The 19000-nt window shown below is 40.2% G+C and overlaps 3 protein-coding genes across 4 annotated transcripts; 2 read left to right on the forward strand and 1 right to left on the reverse strand.

The window, feature by feature from the left end:
- Nucleotides 1–1849: 1849 nt before the first annotated feature.
- On the forward strand, nt 1850–11274 carry p2rx5 (purinergic receptor P2X, ligand-gated ion channel, 5). The gene is made up of 12 exons (XM_034114213.1): nt 1850–2116; nt 2906–3056; nt 4386–4457; nt 4583–4658; nt 5397–5481; nt 5664–5744; nt 6866–7007; nt 8694–8827; nt 8912–9005; nt 9096–9161; nt 9774–9862; nt 9970–11274. The coding sequence occupies exons 1-12, from the start codon at nt 1986–1988 to the stop codon at nt 10214–10216; spliced, it is 1368 nt and encodes a 455-aa protein (XP_033970104.1). The 5' UTR covers nt 1850–1985; the 3' UTR covers nt 10217–11274.
- On the reverse strand, nt 11271–12014 carry emc6 (ER membrane protein complex subunit 6). The gene has a single exon (XM_034114224.1). It carries the CDS (start codon nt 11980–11982, stop codon nt 11650–11652), a length of 333 nt encoding a protein of 110 aa, XP_033970115.1. The 5' UTR covers nt 11983–12014; the 3' UTR covers nt 11271–11649.
- A 1576-nt stretch (nt 12015–13590) lies between these two features.
- On the forward strand, nt 13591–18895 carry shpk (sedoheptulokinase). Of its 2 annotated transcripts, none has more exons than XM_034114808.1 (7): nt 13591–13944; nt 14069–14210; nt 14606–14780; nt 14865–15017; nt 15165–15340; nt 15936–16136; nt 17461–18895. In XM_034114808.1, the coding sequence occupies exons 1-7, from the start codon at nt 13807–13809 to the stop codon at nt 17868–17870; spliced, it is 1395 nt and encodes a 464-aa protein (XP_033970699.1). In that variant the 5' UTR covers nt 13591–13806; the 3' UTR covers nt 17871–18895. The 2 variants fall into 2 exon arrangements, with proteins under 2 accessions (XP_033970699.1, XP_033970688.1); XM_034114797.1 differs by having other exon boundaries at nt 13597–13944; nt 17455–18895.
- Nucleotides 18896–19000: the final 105 nt, after the last annotated feature.

Below are 19000 nucleotides of genomic sequence, written 5' to 3' on the forward strand. Positions count from 1 at the left end.
TAATCACTCCCCTTTAAAGGCCCTGACACACCAGGCAGTCACCAGAGAACTCGCCGACACCGACAGTTCCATCGACGAGTTCTCCTGCGTCTTGGCCATGTGTCGCACTGGAACACACCACAAAGACTTCAGCCGAGCACGTACGAACTGCGCATGCGTGAGTGGCAATAACTCTCCTTACCAGCAGGCGGCTGTAGTGTGTATTCGTCATTCAAAATAGGCAACAACCGGAAGACAGAGAAGAAGAACAGACTGATATAAACAAACAACAAATAGCGCGTGCGTTCCATTTTCACTCTCGTCCATCGAAAACATGTTATAGAATATCAAAATACATGAATGATGAAATGAGCACATAAAGTGCAGACATACTATAAAATCACAGTTAATAGACCTGCATCTGATGATCGCAGTGTTCTGGCGGGTGTGTAGTTTATTGAGTCAGTAATGTATGTAATGTAATAATGGCCACTTCTTGCTAAATGTACATTTCCATGTGATGCTTTTATCCGAGGCGACTCACAATAGGTAAATGAACAGCAGTAGACAGTATCTCATTTACTTAGACACTGTACTTAAGGACAATGTTGAGGTACTTGAGACTAATCCTGCAACTTTATACTGACAAATAAACCGATGAGATGAAAAACCGGACTTGACCAAACAAATCACGGAGCTCTCAGCAGAGGACAGCCGGGGACGCTCCCGCCGATATCAGAGATGTCCCTGCTATGTGTGGGAGGTAAGAGAGGACATTTAAGGGCTATGTTTGATGTCTTTAAGTATCACCTGCTGGGGTTTAGCTGCTGTCCTGTGCCTTTTTAAATCGTTTGTTTACGTCCCTCACTTCCGTTTCGCTTCTCATTTGCTAGCTGAACAGCTGATCAGAGTGGTTTCTTGGCCCGATAGCTTGTGTCCGTATTTTGGCCGATTCAACATGTTGAATCGGCCATGTGTCGACCGTGAAAGGCCAAATAAGGCATGTCACGGCCGAGGGTTCGGGACACACCAAATTGACTTTGGGCGACAAGGAACGCATTGTCGCCAGACAACCGAAGGCGGCCGAATACGGCTTGGTGTGTCAGGGCCTTTAAACTTTTTTTTTTTTTTTTTACTGTCCTATAGTACACATTGGAATGATTTCTTACTTTATTTTTTACAACTATATTAAATAGATAAAGGTGTGCTCTCTCTAGCTCTCTCTCTCTGTCTCGCTCGCTCACAGAGGCTGTGTGCTCCTCCGTGGGGATGACGGCTTGCGTTAAAAAAAACATATTTGTAAAGTGGGGGCTATTGAGGGCTTGCGAGATACCGGTAGCTCGCGATCGACGTGTTAGAGACCCCTGCTCTAATGCGTCCTTCTAGAATGACAAATATCGTTAGTTCCGCCTATTCCGTCAGCCAAGAAATCATTTAATCATAAACTTTTTTTTAGAGAGTTTGCAAGTTTGAAAATCGAGTTATAGGTGGGGTAGGTAATTTTGGAGAAACCAGCTCAAATTTGAAAATACACAGCAGGAAAAAATCTGCCTCTTCCTTACAGAGCCCCTCCTCCAACGCACACGAACGCGCACATGACCAATGAGGGCACGAGATAAATTTGTGCACAGATGGAAGTCTGACAGGCAGGTAGGCCATCTAGTTATTTTAGCCGGGCCGGCTAAAATGATTGGTCGTGCTTTTTACAGTACGACGGCTTCCACAGATGACATTTTTTTATGGATTTTTTGTCAAAGCACTTAAGATATTCATTGCTATCGGGATGTTAAGAGCATTCCATGGAATATAACAAAAAGTGTATCTCGAGCCGGTTTCTCAAACTTACCTACCCCACCTTTAAGATTTCCTGTATTTTGCTCGTGCGTTTAAAGTTGGTGCTGGTGTTGTGCAGCCCCTCTCTCAGTGGGATTGCCCGCTGCATTACATGTGCACAGTTGTAAACTGGGAGCTGCTGTCCGTCTCAGTCGGTCCGCGGTGCGGGAGGAATGGCAGGCTGGGGAGTCTTCTTCTTGGGTCTTCTCAATTACAAGACTGGAAAAATAGTCATCGCCGAAAACAGGAAAATCGGGATATTATTCAGACTCTATCAGCTGGTCGTGCTGGGATACATAATCGGGTGAGGTGCAATGCATGCTTTTGGAAAGTGATTCACAAAGTTAAAAATAGTTGAGCTAGCCGAAAGCGTTGACTTTGTTGTTGTTAAAGTGGCAGCGGCACAGGTTCTTTTTTAAAGTGTCTCAGAAAGAGTTGGGATTCATTAATGTGTCAAATTGCTGTGAATACATGAAGTTATTGTATCCCACCCCTCACCTAATGATGTCATAGTGATGAGGAAAATATGAGCAGGTGACTAGGACAGCAGGGTAACGGTTTATAGTATCATCAGGTCTGACCTTTAAAACGCAATAGTTGTAAAAAGCTACTTTAATGGCTGCAGGTAATTTAAAAGCTGCTCATGTTCGTGAGACTGGATTTATTGCCATGCATTAGTGTAACAAAGTACACATTTTATGGCTTCGGCTTCTCAGTTGTGAATGTGTGCTGCTTTTCCTTTTATTAATTTGTTTTAATTAAAATTAATTAATTGTTTGAACAATGGCTTTGTGCTATTTGTTGTGTACTTTACTCATTGGGCGATGCTGTCACTCCCAGATGCCATTTATTTGCAAAATAGTTCAATATATTAGGGTAGTGAATGCATACAATATTATGATTTTGTCTTAGATACAATTACACAGTTACTTCTTTCCACATACTGGTGAACACACTAAATGCAAGATATACTGGCCCTATGGTCACAAACCGCTGCTCAACAAGGGATCAAAAAATACTATATATAATGCACCCATGTTAATCTGAAAAAATTACTGAAAACTAAATTGTGATGTTTGGGTGAATGTCCCAGGTGGGTGTTTCTGGTGAGAAAAGGTTACCAGGAGAGAGAAGAGGCCATCCAGACCTCGGTCATCACCAAACTTAAAGGTGTTGCACTGACCAACAGCTCTGAGACCGGGCTTCACCTGTGGAGTGCTGAGGATTATGTCATACCCCCGAATGTGAGTCTATCCATCCATCAAAGATGTGACCAAGGAATCATTGTTTTGCAAGTTACAAGTTAGCCTTTACTCCTTATTCAGGACAGATTATTCCCAAATCAAGCTCCAAGTCAAGTCCTAGGTTAAGGTGGATACGTCCAGAGTCAAGTCCCAAATCAAAACAGATAAGTCCCAAGTGAAAACATACAAACTCCAAGTTAGGTCCCAAGTCAAAACCTATGGTCAAGACATGTAAGTCCCAAGTCCTTACATTTGAGTTTTGAGTCCTAAATCAATCATAATGGCAATGTGCTCTTCATCCCATCAATTTCTTCTTTTTTAGACAATCTTATACGAGAACAAATTCACATTTGGTATATATTTTTTCCAACTGATGCTCAGCAATTTTACATTAGCTCTTACTTGTTCTATTCTGCAGCATGATTGGATGCTGTTGGATTGGTTTAAACAAAGTGAACCAGGGGAATTAAGTGTCAACATGCTGGGAATTAATTAGTTATATTCAAAAAATTACGGAAATGAATTGATTTATGGCACACTTTTTAATGAACATACTTTGTTATCTTAGTGTTTAAGGGAACATCAACGACTTTCAAGTAAAAAGGCTCCAAGTAATTTCCCAAGTAACTGTTGTTTAAAGGTGGGGTAGGTAAGTTTGAGAAACCGGCTCGAGATCCATTTTTTGTTATATTCCATGGAATGCTCTTAACATCCCGATAGCAATGAATATCTTAAGTGCTTTGACAAAAAATCCATAACAAAATGTCATCTGTGGAAGCCGTAGTACTGTAAAAAGCACGACCAATAATTTTAGCCGGCCCGGCTAAAATAACCGGATGGCCTACCTGCCTGTCAGCCTTCCATCTGTGCACAAGCTTATCTCGTGCCCTCATTGGTCATGTGCGCGTTCGTGTGCGTTGGAGGAGGGGCTCTGTAAGGAAGTGGCAGATTTTTTCCGGTTGTGTATTTTCAAATTCTAGCGATCTCGAGCTGGTTTCTCCAAAATTACCTACCCCACCTTTAAGTCCAAGTTTAGGAGGCCAGTCTTTTTTGTTTTTGTCAATTTGTGTCTAAAGTCATCCAATCTGTGGCTCGAGTCGACATTTCTAGGAAAAAGAGCTTGCAGAATATCAATAAAGCTGTCAGAGTATTCCCCAATTACTCTCCTGTCAAGAGAGATTACAAAGCTATTGAGTGTCTGCTTCAGCAGAAATCATTAGGCTCGGCATCTGTCGCCACTGATTTAACAATATTGAACTTCTCAGAAGTGTAATTTGTTTAACCTTTTGTTTCTCGATCTCATTGTCTGGGCCTAATTTTATTTTGTAGGGCGAGCAGGTGTTCTTCATAGTAACAAATTACATAGAGACACCCAATCAGAGGCTGGGGCTCTGTGCAGAGGTGAGTATACATGCAGAGGAATCTCATTATTGCCTGTTGATTTCATGTGTTTTTTTCCAATTTTAACATCTGGTATGGCTGTTTATATTACCATGTCTAGACAAATGCATTTGCACTTCCCATAGAGTTTCAAAGTACCAAATGGACGATGTCAAAGTGATGATGAATGCGTTGAGGGCGAGGCTGTAATAGCCGGACATGGTGAGTATCATTCATTTCACTCAACTCAAAATCTGAGTAGTTGATGGGTTTAACCTGAATTACATGTTTACATAATCTGTCTGTAGCTTGAGATCTTTAATATCGGTCCCTGAAGATCAACACTATATTCTGCATATTAGAAAAATAACAGTTTCACCTCATTGTAGAATTGTGGCCTTTCTTATACTGTCGGACTACCACTTTAATTTCAAGGCTATCAGAAAGTTACATTTAAATTACTAATTTATATATTCTTTTGTTTGGTTTTGGCCTGTCACAATGCCATATTTTTCTGTGCATGTTGTCTTATTTTATGGCAAAGTAATTACACTCAATTGTGTGTGGGGGGTGTTGGGGATGGGAAACAGAGCAAGAACTTTTTTATAGTTTTTTTGTTTATGTATATGGTTTGCATTGTTGAAGGAGCTTGGGACTTATATTTTCATGCTATAACTACACTGTACATATGACAATGAAACCTTTGAATCTTGAAAAACTAAAAACTAAACGCTGGTTAAATATTTACACAATATTACAATGTGTGTACTATAAACATGGAATCAGAGTTAGCACTGGTTTCACAGTCAACATTGATATATTGCAACAACCCGGCTTTACAAATATTCTGTAAAATATAAATTTGACATGTTTCATCCCCCAGCAGAACATTTGTCCAATTAGTCGTCATATAATCAATTCTTTAAACTTAGCTAAGAAACTTCTCTGGCTCTCCTTCAGGAATAAAGACAGGGTTGTGCATAAACAGCACTGGGACCTGTGAGATCCACGCCTGGTGTCCTGTTGAACACAGCAAGAGACCCACGTAAGACCCTTCCTCTCGCAGAACTTTGGAAAAGTGCCATTTTGTGATACTGCATTGACACTGGCTATGATCCCTCATGGGGACTGAGATATTTCACAGGTTCTATTTATTGCTAATGTAGCCTGTCAGCTCCTCTTGTTTAGTTTTTAATTCTCACAGCTGCCTGTCTCTCTATCTTCCAGAGAGCCCTTACTAAGCGAAGCGGAAAACTTCACCATCTACATCAAGAATTTCATCAGGTTCCCGAAGTTTGAATTCTCCAAGTAAGTGGCTGTTAGTAGCGCTGATTGCTTGTGGTTTTCAAAGCGTCATGACATCGACCACTGAGTGAGCTAAGGGGGGATGTACATGCCCCAATGGCTGCTTTAAATAGTTTTAGTGCAGACAGCCCTCTATTTATACCAGGCTGTGCATTGCACTCAGTGAGACAGTGAAACAGTCATCTGAGAAGTCCTTGACAGCGGGTCTTGCCCCAGACAGGTGTCCGATCTGAAGGGGGGGTGTTGGCCCTTGCTGCTCTGTCCTCTCTGCTGAAGTCCTGCAAGAAAGCAGAGTGACGTCAGCCACAGCTAATTCATCAGTCAGGACCTTATTCTAATTACACAGCTATCTAACTTCATATGTTTTCTCACTAATCATGATATGCTTATGCTTAATGGGGATTAGCTGTTGAAACAAATCCCTGTTACTGTAATGGGTGTTACTTGAAAGGGCTGCCAGCGCTACGTGTGGTATAGTGTGACACATCCAGTTGCACTGCAAAGCCAGAGAGCATAATGGTGTCCGCAGCATACTGTGTTAGGAGGAACATTTTACAGTGCAGTCAGTCATGGTAAAAGTTAAGATGTTGATCTTTAGTCAGTGTATTAACACTAGATGGAGGTTGGCCCGCCCATAACCAGCACAGAGGTAAAGGTCCTGCTTTATTTATACGGCTAAGATAATTTTGCTTTCATAGCATTACATTGCTTTGCACTCCTGTCTGTTCTCCAAACTGGTTATTTACCAACTACCATCTACTCTAGTTAATTCACTGACTATGATACCCCACTTTGAAACATCTGAACTATATCTTTTAGCATTGATTGTGTCTAAGATAGAGATGGAAATGTCAAATATGCCAATATGAGAAGTTGAGAGAATTCTGTGACCCTGAATTGACAGGAGCAGGTGGCTCTTAAGTCTATTGCCGTCCCGCCAACTCTTAGATACACATGATAACTCCAACTTAAGTGACTTACATTTTTTAACTTGAGTGGAAGGTTACATTTTTTTCTAAGGGTGAGGGAAACACGATTCATGTGGAAATAGTAGTGGTTTTCACAGTTGCTGTTAATCTGACATTTGATACAAGTTCTTTATGCCTGCTATATTGAACATCTAGGTGCAATGTCCTTGAAACCCCTGACGACAGCTACCTGAAAAGATGCTCCTACGACAAAGAGGAACACCTGTACTGCCCCATCTTCCGCCTCGGAGATCTGGTCAGCTGGACTGGGAATAATTTCCAGGAAATGGCTGTTCAGGTACAAAGTGTATTAACGTGTGAGATAAAACTGTGTGGGAGTGATTTCAATTACTGGATTCCTCATAGTCATTTGATAACACACCATTATAGACCATCCGATTTAGGAGATATAATCCATTTAAGATGCTCCTCATAATAATAACTGCAGAAACACACTTGTACAAGACGTGTGCTGCAACAAACAAAACATATATTGATGTAATGATAAGGGTAGTAAGAAAATGAATATAGTACAAGATGAAAACAAATTTTTATCAGCGTGTTGCAAGCTAATTATGTCACTCAAGTCATTCTCTCTATCTCTCAGTACTTCCTGTTGATATCCAAAGACAAACAATTTTCCAATAACTAATGGTAATTTGAAAGGATTTCTAAGATTGTGGTCTGCTTGCGATGCAACATATTTTTTTATGTGGTCTTGGAGTAAATCTCTAATGGAACATAGGAGTGCCATTTACACTGTTGTGAAGAGAATTGTTGTTTGTCTAAAATTGATTTCTGCATAATTTATTCTCAAGAGACCACATTACAGTGTAATGGCAATTAGGTGTTCCAATGCCCTATTTCCCGTTTGCGATTATTACATAGGAGAATGATGAGATTGATCGTACACAGACTAACCCAAAAGATTTTCTGGTCGACAGCTGCAGGTTAGTTTGAGGTTAATTGCGGTAGTTGTACAATACCAATTTCCAAGTGTTGCCTGTGTTGTTGGGTTGTCTGTACTTCTGCCACATCTGTTGCCATGTCAAATAAGAACTGTGTGCTCTCTCAGCCTCTCCCTTTCCAGTCACCTATGACCCCATTTTTGCTTGTGCAGCTAATCACTTTCACCTAGTGTTCAAAAATAGAAATATACATGGCTCCTACAGGCAGCCTAGGTCGGAGGTTTGCACAGGTTCATTGGAAATCACAATGGTTGTTCAGAAAGAGTAAAAAAAAAGATCATCTATTAGACAAACTTTCAGGCACATGGTCTTCATCAAGTCTTTAGAGAGATGGTGTGTTGTCATCACGTGACATGTAAATTACAAAATGTGTCAATTGATTCAAAGTGGCTGTATAAAAAAATAAATACAAGTTCAATAATTCATTCACATGATAAGAACTAAACAATAATTTCCTTTCCTTTTGGGGGGCTTTCTTGCCTTTACTGTTGCAGCTTAAGTTAGACAGGAGAAGGGGAGAAAGAGGGGACAACATGCACCAAAGGTCCGTCGGACAGATTGGAACCCATCCTTAGTACCAGATGAAAAACCAACTAAAACAAGGCCAACGGAAATGGCTGAAAGCTTTAAAAAAACAACAACAAGTGGACCATATGATACGTTTTTATTTTCAAGCTGTATTTTCCAGTCAAGAATGAACTTTCAGGCTAGCATTTATCTTAAAGCATTTCCTAAGACACAACGATAGTCCACAAACGTATGCTATCTGATCAGACCACTTCTGCAGACTGTATGGTTGTGTGCCGCTTGTTTTGAATTTACAGCTTCCTCACTCACCTGCAAACATAAGAAAATGGTAGGAAGTACAATTTTGAAGCCAGGACTCAAAAAGCCCTGCGATCAGAACATGGTTTGAATTGGTTTCCATTACATTTGTGTCTTTATTTTGGCTACACACTTTATTATAGACCTGTTAATGGAGCTGAGGTTACACTTACACTATTTTTGTCCTTCAGGGTGGTTCTGTTGGAATTCTCATTGAGTGGGACTGCAACCTGGATAAGGACTCTTCACGGTGTAATCCAGAGTACAGCTTTACCCGCCTGGATAGGGGTTTAAACAACTCGGTCACATCAGGATATAACTTCAGGTATGTCCCTCCAGGCATTCACCAAGAAATAAATCTGTCAGCTCACTGGTCTCCGAGTCTAACCGGTCTGATTTTCCTCTCCAGATATGCCAGGCATTTCAAGGATGAAAATGGCATTACCTTTCGCACTTTGTATAAAGTGTATGGGATCCGCTTCGATATAATGATCAATGGCCAGGTACAGCAGTGATAGGAATTATTCTTTCCAGAGTGAAGTACATTATTATGGAAATAAATCTACAGTGATTGCTTGTTATTGTTTTTTCAGGCTGGGAAATTCAATATTGTTCCCACGATAATTGCCATTGCTTCGGGCATTGCCCTGCTGGGTGCAGTGAGTAGTTTAATACAATATTATACAATTATTATTAAATAATATTGAGGTGTCGGTGGGTAATTGCCACTGTTTTATTATAGTTACTTGCACATTTTTCTTGTTATGACAAGTTAAAGAAGAAAAAGGTATTACAACATATTGAATTGCATGTGTTTTTAAGTGAAAGAATGACCACTTACAGTTACTTATAACCAGCTAATGTATTTATTTATTTATTATATTTATATTTACCAGACATTTCATTACTTCACTTTAACCAACCAGCTACCAGAATAATCACATGATTATGCGCTAAAGCGGTGATGAGGATTTTATAAAAAGTATTATGTATTACATCTATCAACCTATAATATCTATTGTCCTTGAGACAAACAATGTCAGTGAGTGAACAGCAACATTGAAGCATTATGATACTTGACTTTATGTCAAATGCTTTTTAATTTATAAATATTGTTTTATTGTTTTAAGCACCATGAATATTTATGAGGCATTATACCTTTTAATTATACAGCAATATAAGCAGATTATAATGCATTATTAGTTATGTTTTTGACACATTATGGACTGAGTGCTACAGATATTATATATAATATATATTTTCTCTTTCAGGGGTCCTTTGCATGTGACATGATACTACTGTACATGATGAACACAAGCTCCTTCTACCGAGACAAGAAGTTTGAAATCATCAACTTAAAGTATGACTTTCTGTACACCTTAATGATGGACCTTTTTTAAATCAGTCATTTCCAAAACCTTTATCCTCACATTTATTGGCACATCTGTGTGTCACTGTGTGTTACAGGAAAGAGCAGAACAAGCAAGGGAAGACAGGAAACCGGGAAAGGAGACATAAGAAGCCAGCTGCGGACAAAGAGGCTGGAAACTCCACCAATAAGCCGGAGGAGACGGAAGCCCTCGCAGAGAGTCAGCTGCCTGTGGACCAACGGGGTCCAACAGTTCCACGCAACGCAGGACAGCGATATTCTGGCAACCTCTCTAACCAAGGCACAGGGCCGCGGCATCATATCACCTTCTCTGCGCAAAATTAAGTCAGAGTAAGACCAATCCCCTGCAGCGGTCTGTGAGAGGCGTAACCAAAGAGTCGGACTGATGCCCACTTCCCACCTGGCTGGACTGTCACTAGCCTGAGTGATGCTTGTCCTGACTTTGTTGGTCCAAAGAAATGTTATTGTGGACACATGGGCCAGGAAGCTGATGTAGAAATACACAGAGAGATGGTTTTCATCTTTGAGGCTGGGTCAGGGTCCAAAGCTGGAGTGTGGGAGATTACAACAGGTCCATAAATGATGATATGCCAGAGTGCTGTGGTTATGCTGATAATATTAACAGAGGGACATTAAATTAATCATCTAAGACCTAAAAGGAATTGCCAAATATTTGCCTATTACTGATTACAAATGGAAGTTATTAATTGCATCTTTGTTTCAGGTCATGAATCCATTACTTAAAAGCTCTTTTTGGCAGATGATCAAGCATCATTTCCAGTTTGTTCTTTTTGATTCGCCATTAATAGACTTGCCAATAACAATCACCGCGAAAAAGACTAACGTCATTCGTGATTCATGAACCTCAAATGTAGCATAGGATTACGTTAAATGCCGATTCGATTCAAACAAACCGTGAAATGATTTGTACTAAATCAATTTGCAAAATACCTTTAAATTATTTTGTAAGCAGAGAAAATGCACTAGAAAGCGTGTGAATGTTCTTAATTTGTGTTATTTCAGTTGGATGCAACATGTGCTGTTGCGACAGGAATTTGAGTGGTGCACTTCATGTTGTATGTTGACGTTAATATTGGCCATGCCGTAGCTACAACACAATCATTATTTTAGTTATTGATAGATATCACTTGTAAAGCTTTGGAATGAAGTTGTGATGGGCTGAGTGTTCTGTAATGGACAGGTTCAATGCTGATATACTGGCTGATTGTCAAATGAATGATGAAAGACATTGGAAATGTGACCTTATTCTCAAATCTATTTATAGAATGGTCTTGAATGTTGGAAACAAGTGTATTTGTCATATTTATTTCATGATGTCAGTGCCTGACAGACAAACCGATTAATAATGTATACAAACAAGATGTAAAGAGGTATTTATTTTAATCAGTAATCATATTTAACCATAGTATCATACATGAATACAATGCAAAGTGCTTACACCGTGTTAGGGTGTAATCTTTTATGATCTGTTACACTACAAACTACATTATCATGATTGTGGCTCTTATCTGTAGTGAAGAGCACGAGTTACATCTTGGATAAAGTCGCTACAAATTGTGGAGCAGAAAGATAAGAGAACAGTATTCTTCATTCTATTATAATTGACACATTAGCCGTTTAATCAACAGTTCATATTTGAAAAAGTATTTTACTAATGGCTTATCTACAAACAGCATGGCAGACAATATTATTAGTTTATGTAGCATTAGATAGGACTAATTCACGGTTAAATAATTTTAGTACACATGCACCATTCCGTAGAGGAAAGTCCAGAACAGGACGTAAGTGAAAAGACCTCCAACAAGGCCCCCGGTGAAGAGAAGCCTCCGTGATTTAAAACATTTGTTCCACCGGCGTCCGGCCTTGAGAATGAGCAGCAGAGAGAGGAGAAAAGAGGCGAGGAAATAAAAAATGAAGCCATACAGTCCAGACAGCCCGAGGATTCCCGCTGTTGCTCCGGACAGAGCGGAGACTGAGGTGCGGCAGTAGTCCAGCACGGCGGCGTTTCCCCTCACGGCTATCTCGCTGATGAACTGTGGTCCCTCTCTTTTGGCTACAACTCCTGCCATCTTGGATCTGGTCAGCAATCACAGGAAGGTGTTCCTGTTTCAGGAGAGATTCACACATAAGAAATAGGCACATTTATCCAATAACTGTAATGCTGTACAGTTTTAAATAACTTTTTTCTTTACACTGAAGATCGAGATTTGATACCCAAAACCTAGGAGACAAACAAATGCAATAGGTTGTAACTGATCAACCTAATGCTAATGTTAAAATCAGCTCGACCAGAAGAAAAGGCTGCTTACACACGACTGAATCAGCCATTATAATACAATGTAGGGTGAAGATTACAATTATTTTGTATTATCGATTAATCTGCTGCTTATTATCTAGATTATAATTGGTAAATTGCTTAGTCTAATATATATATATATATATATAATATCAATATGTCAGAACATAGTAACAACTGTCAACGTTTCTAAATTCCAAGATGATGTCCTTTAATGTCTAGTTTTGCTTTTAAACATAATCCCATTAGAAGGATTAGGCTAATATTAGATTGTTTGATGATTAGTTGACCAATTTAATGTAATGAATGATCTAATGTCAGTCTGCTGCTTAATAACTACATTAGCTTTAATTATTAACATTAGACAATGACTTTGACTTGTAGTATTTTTTACACGGTCCTTTTATTTGTTTAAATAAGATAAATGCCTTTTCCATTTCTACTCAATTAAACTCCAACTAAATGCAAGGCCATTGTTACATTATATATTCTAATGTGTACAGATATCAGTAATTTAAAGTATGAATTTAATATTTTAACATCCACTATGAGGTTGGATGACAAAATGACAAAACTCGACAGAGATCTTAATAAATTAAAGCCCCCTAATACGAGTGACAAAGAGAAAAGCTGTCAGCCTTGATCGATGTTAGCCTAGCTGGTTACAGATCAAATTGAATCAAAGTAGCTAACGTTAGCTAATAAACCTATAATATAAAGCGATGATCTGGTGACAGAAACCAGACGCAGACAAAAAGGAAGTGACTCCAATAATCAGAGTCTTATAAATAAACTAAACGTAGCACTGTACGACCCCTGGTGTTAGCCTATAGCGCTAACACGCTAGCATTATGAGCTAGTCCTCCGGGCTGCTGCTGACGGAAACTGATGATTCTCACCGGAAATGTAAGCAGGGACTCGTTGGCTCCTCACGATTATAAAAACATAATATGTGTCATGAACGCCAAAGACCTGGATATTAGAGCGTTTTCAGAGAATGTCGGCTGTTTTGGCACAGAAAAAGCACATTCATTCTCATTCGGATAGCACTCCCAGGCAAGAGTCAGCCATGTTCATTCGAAATGCATTGTGGGCACAGCCTGCGTAACGAGCAGTTTTGGTGCGTTTCTTTGCACATTAAAGAGTAGGAAATTCTAACTTTAATAATAGGGAAATACCTTTAGGCTTACTGTCATTGGGTGAGCATACAAAGATAATCCGCCCTTTTTAAACATCCAGCTCTATTGGATATACACCACATGTTTCACAAGCTGCAGTAATCAGAGAACATCTACAAATGAAACACAAACAGTTTACATTGAGGTTACCGGTGCTATTATTTATTATGTCTATTTCTGTCAAAAAGTTATTTTACTGGTTCAGGAATCAATCAATGGGTCCACCTGAACAATCTGCAGTACTGTTTCTTTCGGAAAAGGCATTATATGACTTCTTTTACATTTGGATGGAACAATTCGGTTGGCCGTAAGTTAAGATTTCCGACTTTCTACTTTGTCCCAAATGCAGCAGAGTAGACTTTGCCTTGTTGTGATGATGATGTATAACTGTATCATCAACAGTAGTTTCATTAACTGCAATGTCTGCATATATCCTGGGTTTGGACTTGGGCACCACGTCGGTAAAAGCCGTTTTATTAGAAACTGTCTCCAGAACGGTGGTTGCTAGTCAGTCTTTGCCAACTTCGTCTGATATAATTGACCAAAGCGGGAAAAAGGTGAGTATGCACCTTATAGCCTACAGTCTGGTGTGCACACACACAACTTAACCATTCAACTCTCCCCTGCTGGGTGTTTGCCCCGTGTGTAACCTGGCTGCGTACTGTACGTGTTCATGCGCAGGCGAAAGAGCAGGACACTGGCCGGATCATTGACACTGTGAACCGGTGCATCGGCCTGCTGCCCCGAGACAAACTGCAGCATGTCAGCAGCATCGGGCTGTCCGGACAGATGCACGGGGTTTTATTCTGGAAAGCAAAACGCGGTAAGCCTTCTACCTGGGTGCTGCGTGAACGCTGTTGCATTTCTTAAATTGTGGTCAATTGTGAAACAACTGCTGTAATACATGAGTACTTGGGCAGCAAAGGAACAGATATACAGATGTATATCCTGCAATGTTATTGCCCATATATGTTTGCATTTGCACAATTTGTAATTGCACATTAAGGTCTTTTAATCTTATCACATATTATTTGGTATATAAATATGTGCTGTGGCATTTATTTTATTAATATAAAACAATACATCCTTATACACAAAGAGACATACTTTCTTAATTAGTCTAACCAAAAGTATCCAACAAATCCAAAAGGGAGAAAATCAGTTTGTAATAGTAAATCTATGCTCCTGGGATGTCTCCATGCCTCTCTCCCACTGCAGGTTGTAATTGGTCCAAGAGGGATTTCTTCACAGCCAGAGACACCAGTCAGCTGATCACCTGGCAGGATGGGCGCTGTAGCAGCAACTTCCTGTCCTCACTTCCAAATCCAGACTCACATCTCAGCGTGGCCACAGGCTTTGGCTGTGCAACAATCTTCTGGTACATGAGAAACAGGTCAGCATGCACTTCTGAAAACATCCCAAAGCATTTTTATTTAGTGATATGAAACTGAAGTTAATATGTTTGGTTTTACTGCAGGCCAGAGTTCCTCGAGGACTTCACAGTTGCAGGTACCATCCAGGACTACGTGGTGTCCATGCTGTGTGGTCTGGACGGCTGTGTGATGACGCCCCAGAATGCAGCCAGCTGGGGCTACTTCAACACCTCTACCAACCAGTGGAATACAGACATGTACGTAAAGTGTAAATCTACATGCATGACACATTTTCTAAAGGTTTTGCATGCTTAGTGTTCAACTAAAATTGCTAAACATTTTGGCATTGTAAAGAGTTGTTATGCTTAACCTACATTACAAGCCTCTGTGTGTGCATGCTGCAGTCTGAAGGGGGCCGGCTTCCCTTTGGGCCTGCTTCCTCAGTGTGTGCCATCTGGTGGCTGGGCGGCACAGACGTGCTCTGACTGGCATGGTATCCCTGCTGGAACACCAGTAGGGGCCGCCCTTGGAGACTTCCAGTGCTCGGTATACTCCTGCATGAGTGCCAGAACAGACGCAGGTGAAAATAGCTGTACTCGACTGTTTATGCACTTCAGAAGAAAGTTCTTGCACTTCATAACAAAGTCTATCCATTACAGCTGTTCCATGACATGTTGCATCAATTAGATTCATCTTCTAATCTTTGTAGTGCTTTTGTTTTAGTGTGTCATCCTACTGTAGTTATTTTCTTTATTTTTGTGGTTGTTTGGCCCCTTTTCATTGTCATTGTGTGTATCTTTTGTGGTCTCTTTGCAGTTGCTTTGCACGTGTTTGTAGTTTTGTGACTCTTTGTTGTTACCAGTTGCAACAGCGGTGGTGGCATTGTTTATTAGCTTGTGAGTCTGTGTGTCCCATTGGAAAATCCCTCATAGAGATGTGTTAATATACTGTATTAAAATTGAAAAATACCAAATAAATAAGCATAGGAATGACTTAACACGGGACATAGCAGCAAATACCCACGTCTTAGTTTGTACTCTTTATGTTGCACACACAGGAATGAATGCATTATGGATCAAGTGTATTCCTGCTGTCTGTGTCTCCTGCATGTCTTGTTTGGAGCTGTTAGTGTTTATGCCTCAGATGACAGTTTTTATCCTCTCCTAATTTCTCAGTTCTTAACATAAGCACCTCAGCCCAGCTGACCTTCGCCTTGCCAGCTGACTTCAAACCTCCAGATTCTCCTCAGCCTGCGTCCTCCATCTCCTACGTTCCCTACTTCGAGGACTCGTACTTGGCGGTGGCAGCTTCACTAAATGGAGGGAATGTACTGGCTACATTTGTGGAGATGCTCACTTCCTGGATGAAAGAGCTTGGTATGTATTTGTTGTCATGCTAGTAGTGTGCTTCTTAGGCGGCAGTGTTTGTTCAACTTTTCAATTCAACTAACATTTCACGACTATGGAGGGATTGCCATGTTAAACCTTAAAAAAATAAAAGCCCAATGACCCTGATGATCCTCCTTACTCTAGCGTCACAATGATGTGGGTGTTAAGTGGTTTCCACACATTCATGTTCCAGAATGAATCATGATAATAAGATAATAAGAAATGGACTTTTCAAAAAATGAGACGGACAGCACACACTTCTGTTTTTCCATCAATTATCTTTCCACTTTTCCTCTGGCACAAAAATCAAGTGGAAATGTTGTTTATGTTTGGATTTTGTGCTAATTAGCTAATGCTTATTTACACATTTGCAAAGCTAAAATGCTGACCATTGTAATAATCTGTATGTTAGCATGCTAACGTCACCATTTGTCTCAAAGCAGTGCTGTGTAATACAGCTTCATAGAGTTGCTAGCATAGCTGTAGAATCTTCAGACTTAGTCAAATTAAATGTGGCAATTGTTTTAACTTACCATTATCAAGTAAAGTTACATTACATGTTACTTGTTAGACGCTTTTATCCAAAGCGACTTACATACTCAATACGGTGGACAATCCCCACAGGAGCAATTTTGGGGGGAAGTGTCTTGCCCAGGGACACAACGACAGGTTGACTGCAGTGGGGTTTGAACCTGTGCTCCCCTGATCCAAACACCAACGCACTATACCACTGCGCCACAAGCCTCGCTAGTTCATTGCACATTGTAATGGCTATAGAATAATGAAATCAACAGTGTTTGGATTGCTTCCCTATAATACTCGCTTTCACAAGGAAGAACAAAGTATGTCTGCCACAGGGTAAAATCTCCTGGGAAAATGAGTTGTCCATTTATGGCATAAAGCTACGAAAAACAATGTGCTGTGCAGTGTTGCCAACTAGTTTCTAATAAACGTAGCTAGAAGCTCCAAAGGTCTCCAGATAACGTCATGCGGTCATTTGCAGATTGCCATGCCATTGCGTTTTTATTAGCATGCAATTTATTCTGAGTGACTGAATCCGACAACCACGTTTCAGTTGTCTTTGCAACAGTGGCACTTACAATATTACAACTTGGAAACGCTATGGGGGTTGTTTATTGCCACTCTAATCTTTGAAATAACAAATACAATATGATAAATTGAATCAAATGTCAATGACAGCCCAAAGAGGGCAGTTTTCTGTAAACCTTTACCAAAATGTCTTTGAGATTATTGCCATTTAAGTGTTTAATCCAAATGTTAAACAGCTCCTCCTCTTCCCTCGCAGGTGCAGAGATGAGTGATTCCTGTTTATATGAGAAGCTGATTAATTGCGCCCTGAATCAGGAAACGAGCGAGCTGTCGGTGAGTCCCACTCTCTTGGGGGAGAGGCACGACCCCCTCTGCCTGGGCCAGGTCACCAACATCTCCCCTACCAATCTGTCTCTGGGTCACGTGACCAGGTCGCTGTGCCGCGGAGTTCTACACAACATCACGTCAATGTTGCCTGCTGAGCGTCTGCAGCAGGCGGGGGTCTGCCGGATTGTGGGCAGTGGGAGCGCCATTGCCCGCAATGAGGTGCTGAGGCAGGAGGTGGAGAAGGCGTTTCCTCAACCGGTGGTGTACGGACAAAACGCAGACTCTGCTGTCGGCGTAGCCATGGTCCTCTGTGACCTCATGAGAGACGCATACATAATCAAGTGAACATTATAGGTTACTTATTTAATCGCTCGTTTGGTAAAAATCAGGAAAACTGAAATGGTACAACATATTTTGCTCTGAATCTAAAAGCAAAATCTGGGAAGATTCCAAAGCCTTAAGAATTTTCCAGCTTGTATTGTTCTGTGAGGTTTTTAGACTTTTAGGAATCAAAGATCGAAGCTACCAAATGATACATGCTGGCTCATACCAACTGCTTCTTGAATGCAGCTAAAATCTCCTTTCAACATTGAATTTAATTCCATTACCTGTCATTTCTGGGTCTAATAAGCAGTGTTTCAGATAACATGATGTCTGATAAGGATTTTAAAACATAAGTCCGTTGCAAAGATGCTCATCATTCATTAGAAAAAAACTAATGTTAAAGAGCAAATGTATTCAAAGACAGCTACCTATGTAGAACTGTGTGCAAAGAATTAAAAAAACACATTGTGTTATCACTTGGTTTTCACTCCTTGCTTTCTGCATTAGCGCAGCTGCAGTAACAGTTGAAAGCAACGAGTTCATTCTCTTTCCCTCCATGTTGCTGAAAGGTGTTATGAAGTGTGAGGTAGATTGAAATCACAGCACCGCTGGAATGCTTTGAAAACAACAGATGTATGATCTATTATAAGATCTATTTGTTTGAGTGTGAACTGCTTCTTTTAAAGGGCCAGTGTTTATATTTAGGGCATCTTTAAGAAGAACCCTTGGCTTAGAATTAGGCTCTCATATCATTCTATGGGGCCTACTAAAGTGAATAATACTGTAGGATTTTTTTCCCCCCAGAAAGCTTAATGGTCTTACGATAAGGTTTTCTAATCATTCCTCTGAAGGCTGCTCATTCACTGTCGCTCACTTTTATCTAACAAGGTCTGGATTTAGATTTATGATTACGGTTCTTCCTTGGCTGTTTCTTCATTTAAAGTCTTTATCTTCAATGTTTTACTTCTGCTACTCACTAAGTGGGTTAATGTCCTTGCATTTTGTCCCTTTTATGTGGATTTTATAAACCGTTGTTATTTTCGTCAGTCCTCTGTTGGCACTTGGATGCTTGTTATTTGATTATTTGATTCTTCAGCGTAGTAAGAATCAAGGAGGACATATTTAGTTTGATCTGTACAGATAGTATTTGT

The sequence above is a fragment of the Trematomus bernacchii genome, unplaced genomic scaffold, assembly GCF_902827165.1.
Source record: "Trematomus bernacchii unplaced genomic scaffold, fTreBer1.1, whole genome shotgun sequence".
NCBI lineage: Eukaryota > Metazoa > Chordata > Actinopteri > Perciformes > Nototheniidae > Trematomus > Trematomus bernacchii.

Coding starts and splice junctions, on each gene's coding strand:
- p2rx5 (XM_034114213.1), top strand. CDS start 1,986: ATGGCAGGCTGGGGAGTCTTCTTCTTGGGTCTTCTCAATTACAAGACT. Junction 8,828..8,911: donor ACATCAGGATATAACTTCAG/GTATGTCCCTCC, acceptor TTTCCTCTCCAG/ATATGCCAGGCATTTCAAGG. Junction 9,863..9,969: donor TTTGAAATCATCAACTTAAA/GTATGACTTTCT, acceptor TGTGTGTTACAG/GAAAGAGCAGAACAAGCAAG.
- emc6 (XM_034114224.1), bottom strand. CDS start 11,982: ATGGCAGGAGTTGTAGCCAAAAGAGAGGGACCACAGTTCATCAGCGAG.
- shpk (XM_034114797.1), top strand. CDS start 13,807: ATGTCTGCATATATCCTGGGTTTGGACTTGGGCACCACGTCGGTAAAA. Junction 14,211..14,605: donor ATTCTGGAAAGCAAAACGCG/GTAAGCCTTCTA, acceptor CTCCCACTGCAG/GTTGTAATTGGTCCAAGAGG. Junction 15,341..15,935: donor GAGTGCCAGAACAGACGCAG/GTGAAAATAGCT, acceptor CTAATTTCTCAG/TTCTTAACATAAGCACCTCA.